This window comes from Stegodyphus dumicola, chromosome 4 (genome assembly GCF_044657685.1).
Source record: "Stegodyphus dumicola isolate Sdum_Otavi_A_Nest chromosome 4, ASM4465768v1".
NCBI lineage: Eukaryota > Metazoa > Arthropoda > Arachnida > Araneae > Eresidae > Stegodyphus > Stegodyphus dumicola.
Genome location: NC_140771.1, coordinates 203,817,902 through 203,829,986, shown reverse-complemented (window position 1 = coordinate 203,829,986; position 12,085 = coordinate 203,817,902). Strand labels below are relative to the sequence as shown.

General features: G+C 30.1%; 1 protein-coding gene across 1 annotated transcript in view; it reads right to left on the bottom strand.

The window, feature by feature from the left end:
- LOC118202484 (cilia- and flagella-associated protein 44-like) overlaps positions 1 to 12,085 on the bottom strand; it is a 118,538-nt gene that overhangs the window by 91,481 nt on the left and 14,972 nt on the right. Inside the window, exon 4 of the mRNA XM_085815907.1 lies at positions 4,268 to 4,410. Coding sequence (XP_085672033.1) covers positions 4,268 to 4,410 — 143 coding nt within the window. The remainder of the gene's footprint in view (positions 1 to 4,267; positions 4,411 to 12,085) is intronic.

The window sequence follows — 12,085 nt, the reverse complement described above, 5'->3', positions numbered from 1 at the left end:
CTGGATTTGTGCACTTTTGATATATTGCCTTAATTTCTTTGACATATTTTAATATGAACGTTCTTACAGTTATCACAAAAATATTCTAAGCTATATATATATACGGCCTTGCCGCTTATATGGTTAAAGTCCATAAATGCCTACAACTGTAACTTTATATATATATATATAAAAAGTCAAAATTCAGGATTACGACTGGGTATAAATGTCAGAGTAAAGAATATATGTAAATCAAGAAAGTAGGATTAAGACTGAGTATAAATGTCAGAGATATATGATTAACATGAAAATATGTAAGTACCATTTGAAAATGTGATACATAATATTGAATAGCATATTGAATTTAATACAAGATATATAAAATTTTCAGTGCTGTCTCAATATCCACCAACCGTTATAAGAATTACCAGACAAAGTACTAAGTCAGCAATACAGAATTTTATGAAACTGTATTTTAGAGGGTTATACTTTAGATCAGAAATCCGCAATACTTAGGACCAGATGCTGCCATGCAGGATTTAGGATTTTGTAGATTTCAGGACTGAAAAGACAAATCCTAATATTTAGACTAAGTGCGAAATAAATAAGGATATTAAGGACATGTACAATAAAGACATATGAAAATAAGGAACATAATAAAGTGTAAAATATTTCAAACATTTTTCTAATAGAGGTGTTCCAAAAGTTTTTTTTTTTTTTTTTTTTTCTAATTTATATTGCCAGAAGGTAAAGAAGAAGATTACCTTGATTACACAACCAATACATAGTTACAATAGTTGAATACACAACGCTTTACCTTCTGCAACACAGAGCTGATTCTGTTCAAAGAGTCAGAATCGACCCTGTGACACAACTCTGTCTTTCAAAAAATTTTAGGTATTCTTCACCCTATTCTAACCATCATTACAAGATATTTTCTCCCTACTTTAAAATTCACTGTGGTGTCAGAATTGTTTTCTTGTTGTAACCTTTGCTGCACTGATCCTATAACCAGAAAATCACTGACATCACTCCAAGTTTCAATAAACAAAGAAGATGGCCATACATTATACTAATGTTTTTTGTACATTATGCTAATGTTATCAAATAACGTTAACTATTTACTAATGTTATTTGATAAAAGTAATTCCATGATCCTGAGATGCAGTCTTTGGTGGTGAAATTTTTTTATGATCCCAGACTGAAATAGAATAGTCTCTTGAAAGAACTTTTTTCAGAAAGTCTGATTTATAATGGCATTTAATACTGTGTATTATGCTGTGGTCCATTGGTTGGATCTATGTAGTATTTGGGGCAAAAAAAGGGGTATGATATTATCACATATTAAAATAGTTGCATCTGTATGTGCCATGCAGTTGTCTAAAAATAGTAAAATATTACAATTTGATGGTAATCCCACACTGTTGCAATGCCTTCTAGCCTCTTTCATGAAATGTTCCATGAACCATTTGGTCATAAGCTGTTTTATGAACCAGAAATTTTTATTATTCCTGTAAACCATGGGTAAGGATTTTACTACTTTCAAAGCTCTGGGAATGCTGCCATTGGTTTACATATGTAAGTTCCAGCTACACTGCTGCATACTAAAATAGTAACTCTTATCAGCTTCCTTTATCACTGATGGTGCATTTTCTTTGCCTGTCACAAATTTTTTTCTTGGCAAACATTGCGAAAAAATTTTAGTCTCATCCATATTAAAAATCTGTTCTGGGCTAAGATTTTCTTCTGCCCTCAGTACAGAAAATTCATCAATAAATTCCTCTGCAACATCTTTATCTGCTGAAAGTTTTTCTCCACAAGCTTTGCACTGTGTCTCTGCTTAAATTGCACATCTCCTCTTTTAAATCAGCAAGAATCTGCTTTCTTTTTTTCAAAGCAGCAATGCTGAAATTGGTACCCCATCACTCTGCTGCTGCCAGAACAACTCTACTCATAAAAGACAGCACTGAGGTTCGCCAATTTTGCCTCGTTCAAAGATTTCTGGTATGGGATACCAGTATTGGAATCACTTTTGCAGTAAATTTCAACTGCTTTTCTTAATTTTTCCATATACCATATATATGGTCTGTGTCACCATTCCATATGATTCTGCTATAAACCGAGGAGTGGCACCTCCCTCCCTCTTTTGCAAAATTTCCTTTTTCTTTTTCTTTTTTTTTTTGCATTACTGCCAATGCAACATGTTTAGGTTTTCAGTTTTGCATGAAGTAAAATCATGAATACATTTCTTACCCGATGTATTAAAAATTGATGAAATAAAAAATATTTTTTATTTTATCTACAAAAAATGCAGATAAATAATAAAACGGCAGCCTTAAACAATCTTGTGAAATAACAAAGCTTAGGAAGTACAACCACGAGTCGTAAACTTGGAAGAGAATATGAGTGAAATTGTTTGCTTCAATACCTCAATGCAGACAGATGTGTGCGATGGGGAACTTTTACTATGATGTCAATGATTTGGTAATTATTTCTATTATGACATCATTTTTGGCAAGTATTTCATTTTTCTTTGGTATTTTGCTCTCCATGCAGTTTCCTGAACCTATAAACTGAATGTTTATATTTTGAGAGGTTGTGGGGGTTTCGGGAGTTGGCAGATTTTTTTGGTATTTGAATATATTTGCAGTTTCTGCTTGTGATTAGTGTGTGGTTCTCCCCATGTAGCAATTCATAATGCAACTGTGGAGTGTGCCTGCTAATAAAAAAGAAAGTGTTGTATTTTTTTCAGAAAGGTAGCATTTTACTTAGTAGTAGCAGTGTAGAAATGTGTACCTCATGAAGCTGTACTTTGATTGAATTGTTGAAGTTATCTTAGGGAATTAGTTTTGAGAAACTGTCTGGAAAGGAAACAATAACACTGTTTTGAAGAGATTTTACAGCAAATAGCTGAACAGTATCCATTGGCAGTAAAAATGTGAATACTGCCCAGATTGATTTTCATTATTATTGTCAAAGTAATAAAATGCATATAAAATGATGCATTTGGCTAGTTTTTATTTATCTCTGATGTCACATTATTGTAGTCTTGCAGACTGAAAGTAGTTTATGTTCAGTTCCTTAGGTTATTGTGATAATAGTTTTATAAGTGCAATTCTTAGCCTAAAGCAGCGGTACCCAGAAGGGCTATTTGTCTCAAACGGCAATTTGTGGTGTTTCACTATAAAAGGTGAATCACTTTGCCACAAAATATTATTGTCCTGTATGATATTTAAAGAAATTAAATAGTGAAGAATTTGCATGATTATATGTATGTTTCTCACACTGTGAAAAAAACGATGCTACCTAGAGCCATCAAATTTGGAATAACATAATCCTCCATCCAAACATGGACACCTGGAAGCTTTTTGATTTTTTTTATTATGTATTTCATATTTTGTAAAACTGTAATGAATTTTTGATTAACAAATTCAACCATTTCAAATTGAGCAATGGCAACACTACGAAAAAAACATTTTTATCTCCAGCACATGAAACTGTCTATCGGAAATTCTAAAGTTATGCTGTTTCAAAATATTTTGTGACATTGCTGTTGAATTTTAAATTTTATGTGGTTTAAATGCAAAAAATGATATTTAACAAACAAAGGTAATATACAAAACCTTAAAAAAGTCCTTTTGTGCCTCGTATAAATTATGAAAGCTTTTGGATTTATTATCATTATTCATTATTATTTTTTTTTTTTTTTAAAGTTAAAACAGGTTGATGTGTACATGGAGAGCAGTAGCAATTTGCCCTTAAATGCAAAGAATTCTGCATTTCTTTGATGTTTTTAAAGCTAAAACAGATCACTGCACATTGACAGAATGCTGAGAAAATAGAAAATGAAGCATTTTATTATGGGTGTTTGTTGTGTTTTTAATTTAGTTAATTTGTTCCTGCTTTATGAAATTTTTAGTTCATTATGTAATTATGTATTTTTGCTTTATGCAATTTTTACTGTTTCATTATTTAGTTTTTTTCATTTTTAATTTCATTAATTCATTATTATTTTATGTAATTTTCAGTACACAGCCATTTTTTAAAACGGCTACTGTGTTTCATAAGCTAGACTTGTAAAAAATTAGTTGCCAATGATTGTGACTTAACAGGATGGTTGGGTGGAAAATGAAATAGTACCAAATTTTCTTACAATACATGCAAAGTGCTCATATAATTTGGCTGTATTTTCCAATTTGAAGTTTAAGAAACTGCAAAATAACATAAAAATTAAAGCACATTTAGCTATTAAAAATTATAAAATCATACTAAGTGCAAAAGTACCTACTGAAACTTTATAAGTCTTGAAGGCATTATAGTAACTTCATGTTTTAAAGTTTTGAAAGGTTTTAAATCAGGATACATGTAGATGTTAATGCACAAATTTTCACCCCTTTCAGCAACAGCAAATATAAACTCTGGTGGATAAGTCTGTAATATATTATTACTCATAAAATTAACATACAGTTATAAAAAATTCACATTAAGAAATATTTAATTATGTAAAAAATATTCAATTTAAAACTTAAATTACTTGAAAGAAAAGTATGCAATATATACTAGCCCTGTAATTATGACATAGGCTCAAACAAGATCTCAATCATTTGTGCACATATTTGTTCTGAAAACTAAAATATGTTGCTCAAAAGCAGGGGTGTATTAAAATTTTCTATAAAAAGACTGTTGCTTAACACACACACACACACACAAAAAAAAAAAAAAAAAAAAAAAAAAAAGATCATTACATGGGGGTTAGCGTTATATGTATTTAAAAGTGGGCTGTACTTTTGAATATTAACTTCATTGAATATTTCATGGCATATAAACTAATGAAACATTCATGATAATAACTTAATATTGACCAGTTTTGAGAAGTGAAGTGAAAATCTTCGTAAAATTTTAAAATTAGTTAAACTATTAAACATTTTATCGCTCGGCTATAATTCAACTTTTTTCATTTATGCAGACTGTACAATTGTAATGTTTAGATATAATCAACTATAATAATCAATTACTCATTAACCTTAATGGTGGAAAAGTCATTTCACATATAATGTTTGAATACCGCTGGTGTTTATACATGGTTTTAATTCATATACAGGTTCATCTTCTACCCATACACAAGGAATGTAAAAATAATGAGTAATCAATTTAAATAATTCATAGTTCAGACATGTCATAATTACAGGGTTAGTATATATTACATACTAAGTTTATGCTAAGTTTATTTTATTAGTTTTCAAATTCCAATCACAGGAAATCAGACACAAAGAAGAAAATATCTCTGCATTTAGAAAGCTAATAAATTCAAACTTTTTATAAAAATCAGAAGTCTGGCATTTTTACTTATACATATTATAATTTTTCACTTAATGTCACATTTCTGTAATATGCATTCTTTTAGAAAAAAAGACATTTAGTTGTGTGCTAGCTGATTATACAGCACAAAATCTAAGCTCTGGAAACATGAGAATTTGGAAATTCCAGTTTTAAATCATCAGTTCAATCTAGTAATCTGATATGCAGAAATTATAAAATGAAAAATGCGAAATAATTGTTTAAGAAATAATGAAACATTTCTGATCTTGAGGAAATCAAAATTTACAAAAAAAAGATCAATAATTGTTTGTTTCTTCAAATATTTCTTATAGTGTAAGTTATTTAAACTGTTTTATTCTTTGCACTAATTCTTTTTCTTTAATTTTATAAAAAAATTTAATTTCTTGCTCAGTTACAAAGTTGCACAGCTCAACCCCTGTAATTGTCATCTAAAAAATTTCACTAAAGAGTCAAACAAAATCTTTTGATTCTCAACTTATTTGATACTTCTTATTATTTGTAGTGATATTTTCTGGATTTAAAACCTAATTACAGATTTTGCATCAGCTAATTGATTGATGACTAAGGCACTACCATTGCAACTGAAAACTTCTGTTACATCATCTACATTTTATATCACTTCTCTATATTGTTTCACAAGTTCCATTAATTTGAAAATTTCACCTTTTGCTTATGACATCCAAAAACCATCCAGTTTGAGGCTGTTATCATCATCATGACCACAAAATATGGTAGCTTGCCACAAATTATTTCACGCATTTCTAAAAATATCTGCAGACACTTCCTCCCATAACCTCATAATGATCAGCAGATTTTATGTTAAAAAATTTAAAAAATTCTTGAAAGGTCTTACCACTGTTTAGAAAATTTTGCACAGATTTTAAAAAAGATAGTTTTTATCTGCACTTCATTGCATGTAGCACTCTGATATCCATTGGCTGAATATTGGATGTATAATTTGAAAGAAAAGAATGAAATGGAGATAACTTTTACTAAAACGTAAAATGAAACATGAGTTGAAAAATTTTATATAATCAGGACAATTTATACATTATTCATTAAACCACCAATCTTAAGTGTTGCCGAGCTTTGGATATGAAGAGATTTTGATACTTCTTATTATTTGTAGTGATATTTTCTGGATTTAAAACCTAATTACAGATTTTGCATCAGCTAATTGATTGATGACTAAGGCACTACCATTGCAACTGAAAACTTCTGTTACATCATCTACATTTTATATCACTTCTCTATATTGTTTCACAAGTTCCATTAATTTGAAAATTTCACCTTTTGCTTATGACATCCAAAAACCATCCAGTTTGAGGCTGTTATCATCATCATGACCACAAAATATGGTAGCTTGCCACAAATTATTTCACGCATTTCTAAAAATATCTGCAGACACTTCCTCCCATAACCTCATAATGATCAGCAGATTTTATGTTAAAAAATTTAAAAAATTCTTGAAAGGTCTTACCACTGTTTAGAAAATTTTGCACAGATTTTAAAAAAGATAGTTTTTATCTGCACTTCATTGCATGTAGCACTCTGATATCCATTGGCTGAATATTGGATGTATAATTTGAAAGAAAAGAATGAAATGGAGATAACTTTTACTAAAACGTAAAATGAAACATGAGTTGAAAAATTTTATATAATCAGGACAATTTATACATTATTCATTAAACCACCAATCTTAAGTGTTGCCGAGCTTTGGATATGAAGAGATTTTGATACTTCTTATTATTTGTAGTGATATTTTCTGGATTTAAAACCTAATTACAGATTTTGCATCAGCTAATTGATTGATGACTAAGGCACTACCATTGCAACTGAAAACTTCTGTTACATCATCTACATTTTATATCACTTCTCTATATTGTTTCACAAGTTCCATTAATTTGAAAATTTCACCTTTTGCTTATGACATCCAAAACCATCCAGTTTGAGGCTGTTATCATCATCATGACCACAAAATATGGTAGCTTGCCACAAATTATTTCACGCATTTCTAAAAATATCTGCAGACACTTCCTCCCATAACCTCATAATGATCAGCAGATTTTATGTTAAAAAATTTAAAAAATTCTTGAAAGGTCTTACCACTGTTTAGAAAATTTTGCACAGATTTTAAAAAAGATAGTTTTTATCTGCACTTCATTGCATGTAGCACTCTGATATCCATTGGCTGAATATTGGATGTATAATTTGAAAGAAAAGAATGAAATGGAGATAACTTTTACTAAAACGTAAAATGAAACATGAGTTGAAAAATTTTATATAATCAGGACAATTTATACATTATTCATTAAACCACCAATCTTAAGTGTTGCTGAGCTTTGGATATGAAGAGATTTTTCAAACAAATCATTCATTAATGTTTGTGTCATCCATGCACTTTTATTTGAATGATAGGTGACAGAGAAAAAATATTTACATTTTTATATGCCTGATTTCCTGTATTTTTCTGTTACAAAAAATTTACAGTTTTGCATTCTTGCAGCATTTGCACATGCCAGACGAGTTAGTCTTCCTCTAGAATCTTTGACAGCAGTTGGGACATTTGTTGCAGATGTCATCAAGATATCCCAGGGCACACATTATTACCAAAAAAGAGCTGTTTCATCAGTATTATAAATTTTTTGGAAGATAAATTTTCGTTATTAATGAGTTTGATGAATTCATCCATAAATTGCTCAGGTACTTTTATATCAGCTGAAGCATTTTCACTGGAAATTTTGAGCAGCCTTATGCAATGCCAATTTTAAAATTTGGTTAACTAACCTGTAAAATATGTGTACTCATATTTCTTTATGAAATATTTTGCCTTGAGCTATTAGCAGTGGACTCAAAAGTGGCTCACCCTTGCTGGACATGCCCATTCAATCATCATTTTATCATGACATATTCCTTGCATAAATTTGAGATGGCTTTATTCATTTTCTGTAGTAATTCAACTTTAGGTTTGACTGACATCCAAATATGCTTTGGCTATGCAGATCCTACTGAAGCTCCAAAATTAGAAACTCTCTTCAACATAATCAAAAATTTAAACTCTAATTTTGATAAGATAGCCATTGTAATATTAGACTGTAAAAAAAAAAAAATAATAATTGCTAGATTAAATTAGAAAGTTAAAGAAAAGTGCAATTTGCTGTGTTAACTAAACTTCAAATCCTTCTCCTGCTGGCCAGACAGTATAGTGGTTGGGGAGCCTACTGCAGTACCAAAGAGCCCAGGTTCAAATCCTGGAGAAGGCATGGATGTTTGTAAATGTATAATGCCTTTGTGGCATGTCACACTCCAAATATATAGCGAGCTGAAAGTCCTCTCGTGTGGTTTGGTGGAAGCAGAGAGAGGTGAGAGACCCCACGGACCATCCTCTGGCGTGCTCTCCCTCAAAACTAGGATGGAAGTAGGAGTCCAACCTCCTTGAGGTTCTGGCAACCATTCTTCCATGAATTACATGGACAAGACAAGAACAATAACAAGATCCTTCTCCTTTGCCCACTGCTATGCCAGCAAAAGAAAACTAGTATGAGCAACATCCCATTCCAAACAAATACACATTGGAGCTTCACTTACTCTTTAGTTCAGACAGAAAAATGCTACCCCACCCCCACACTCATAATAACAGCAGGTATTTGAAAGTAACATACAGGTTAGTTGGCATCGGTTGGGAGAAAATTGCATTTATGGCACACTGCTTTTTATTTAGCATTATATTCTCTATTCCCAAACTTTATACGAAGAAAAAAAAAATATTGTTTATCCTGAGATCTAGATATTGAATGTCCGTTTACTATTATTTTTTTTTTTTACTTTGTGTTGTACTTAAAACACTTTTTTTTTTTTTTGGTTTTGTTTCTATGGTACCATACATACTTTTGATTACAATTAATATCATCCTGAAAAATATTACATATTGTGAAAATCTAGGCAACTCTGCTGACTTTTTCTTCTCTCATTTAATATGCAATTTTTTCTGATTATGATATCAACAAACTGATTAAAATCTCGAAGTAGCAATGCTTGTTTTCATAATTCATCAGCCAAATTAAAGCTTCATTACTTTTAATAGTGTACCTCTATAAAGTTTTGCAGATATTTTCATTTGCTAATTTAAATAAAAATCTTTTTATATTGTATCATGTGTGGAAAGCTCATTTTAATATAACATCAAAACTTTTCATGTCTGAAAAAGAGATACTAACAACACAATGAAGTGGCTTAGTTAATATTTAGTACTACACTTATTCTGTCTGTATCAAATATCAGAAAAAGGCCAAACAAAAACCTATATTTAACATTTTCATCAAAACTTTTCTGACATATTATTAAACAACTAAATAGCTAATATTTTTGCAATATGCAGTTTGCAAATGTCTTTGATTTTTATATTTACTGCAAATGCCCATTAAAAAAGATCAAGATTTATTTTTGTTCAGTAAATTAAAATGCTAAATGTCTACTGAATTATGACTTTAAAGTATCTCAATTTCATTCTCAGCCATGCTTATAATTTCTAGAAAAGATACTTAGTTCTATAAATGTAATACAGCTTTGAAAATTTGAAAGAAGTTCATAAATAAAGATTAGCTAGCATTAACTATATAGTATAACATAAAGTTCAAATAAGGAAAATTATCATACTAAGAAATAATAATAAATAGTACTAAATTTACTGATTAACAATGAATACTTTCTCTTTGTAGCTGTAATGTGACAGTGTACAATTTGCTTACTCTCTTAAACTGTGAGAAAGTAAGACTCTGAGAGGTAAGAAGAGCAAAGTAAGAGGCCTGCATAAAATATTTTATCGACAGCATGCAGTATCCACTGTCCTAGGCAAAAAGAAAGAGTATGTGGCAGCACACAGCAAGCACCTTTTTAATTTTAGTTCTATGCTCAATCATTCAATGCATAAATATACTTAATAGAGATTTTGATACTATTCCATTAGAGCGGCGTCAGTTAAAAAAACGTCGCTTTTTTTGCCATCAGTGCTTGCCAAGTGTAAAATTACGAAATAGTAATAGAGTTCAAAAGACTAACAAAATTATTTCCAAAAAAAGTAATTTTTTAAAATTTCTTAATTATTAAAAAAAGTTAATTTTTCTTTTTACTTTTTTAATCTACAGTATTCTATTCACAAAGAAGAAGTAATATAACAAAATGAAATTCAATCTAAACAAGTGGTATAAAATTACAAATATCATTCAATATTGCAGAAAATTTCAGTGTTTGAATATAATAGATACCACATAAGTTCTATCAAATATCGTGGCGAGCAGTGCCCCACTGATGTTAATTTCTCCATTTAGCACTGGCCCACAGCTTAGGTATGGCATCCAATCTTGAGGTCTACAAATTATAACTGTGATTCATAGTGAAATGTTCATACCCAGCATTTCTTAATTCTTCTTTCTTATATCCTTTCTAGCAGTCTGAAAATATAATGCTGCCATCTATGATGTTTTCTTGAATGGCAGTCATCAACGTTCCAGCAAAACGATCATTCCAGACAACATTCTTTGCTTTTCCCGGCATAAACCCCCAAATACCCACTGTTCCAGAAGAACATGTCCAACGTTGTTTTTTCTTTTTATGAAAAGCCTTTAAAATAGTTATTCCAATATACTGTCGTACTATGGCTGATTTCTAACTGAAGTTGGCAAAATCCAATCATGTCAATTCCTGACCCCCCCATATAGTAAAACGAATGGCACTGTTTTTCTGAAACTGAGGAAAGAAAGACATGAGCCTTCAAACCATGTTTTGGTTCTCAATCTTTTTTTTTTTTCATGGCAAGAACATAGATAACAAAGCCATATACGAGCTTTGTTTAAATCAAAAGTTAGGTCATCGTAAAATCGTAAATCAAAAGTAAGTTCATCGGACGACCTTTGAGATCAAAGTCTATTGCTATGAATTATTTCTTTGTCCTGAAAGAATCTTATGGTAGCTTCTTTGTCATTAGGTAACTGCAAAATTGTGTAATCCATCATATTAAAAAAATGTGAAATATGGCAAGCAAAAAAAAAAAAAAAAAAATGTAACAAGTGATAATATTTCAAATGAGAACTAGAAACCTCAAGCCACAAAATTTCAAACATAAATAAAAAATACTCAAAATAACTAGTGATAATATTTGAAACAAAAACTAGAAATCTCGAGCCACGACATTTCAAACGTTTAATTCCTGAACCACGATATTTGGCATGTTGTTGCAGCATTGTTTTCTTCTCATTTTTTTACTGACGCCGCTCAGAATAGTATCCAGATTTTACTATATGAATTGGTTAAAAAAAAGAGTAATTCCTTTTTTCCAATTTTAAGTTTATAGGCATACATTATATGCATCACAAGTTTTGAGATAATATCCCTGTTCAAAAACCAATATATGCATTATGCTTCCCTTTTTCTATATTCATTCAGTTTCAAACAAATCAAATAAATAGAAACAGGAAGAAGATTATGCAACAGACTGATAAATCCTATCTAAATAGGATATATAGGATTTATTATCATTTCTGAAGGTGGATTTAAAATTCAGTACATAAAATTAAAATAATCTACTGTATTAAAAATCTAAAATAAAATAATGTACTGAATAATCTATTACTTTTAAATTAAAATAATCTACTGAATTAAAAATCTTTAAAAGTATCAGAATACATACAAATGACACAGGACTCAAAATATTAAACTAAAATTTATTGAAATGAAACACAAAATATTAACACATAAAAAATTATGGATA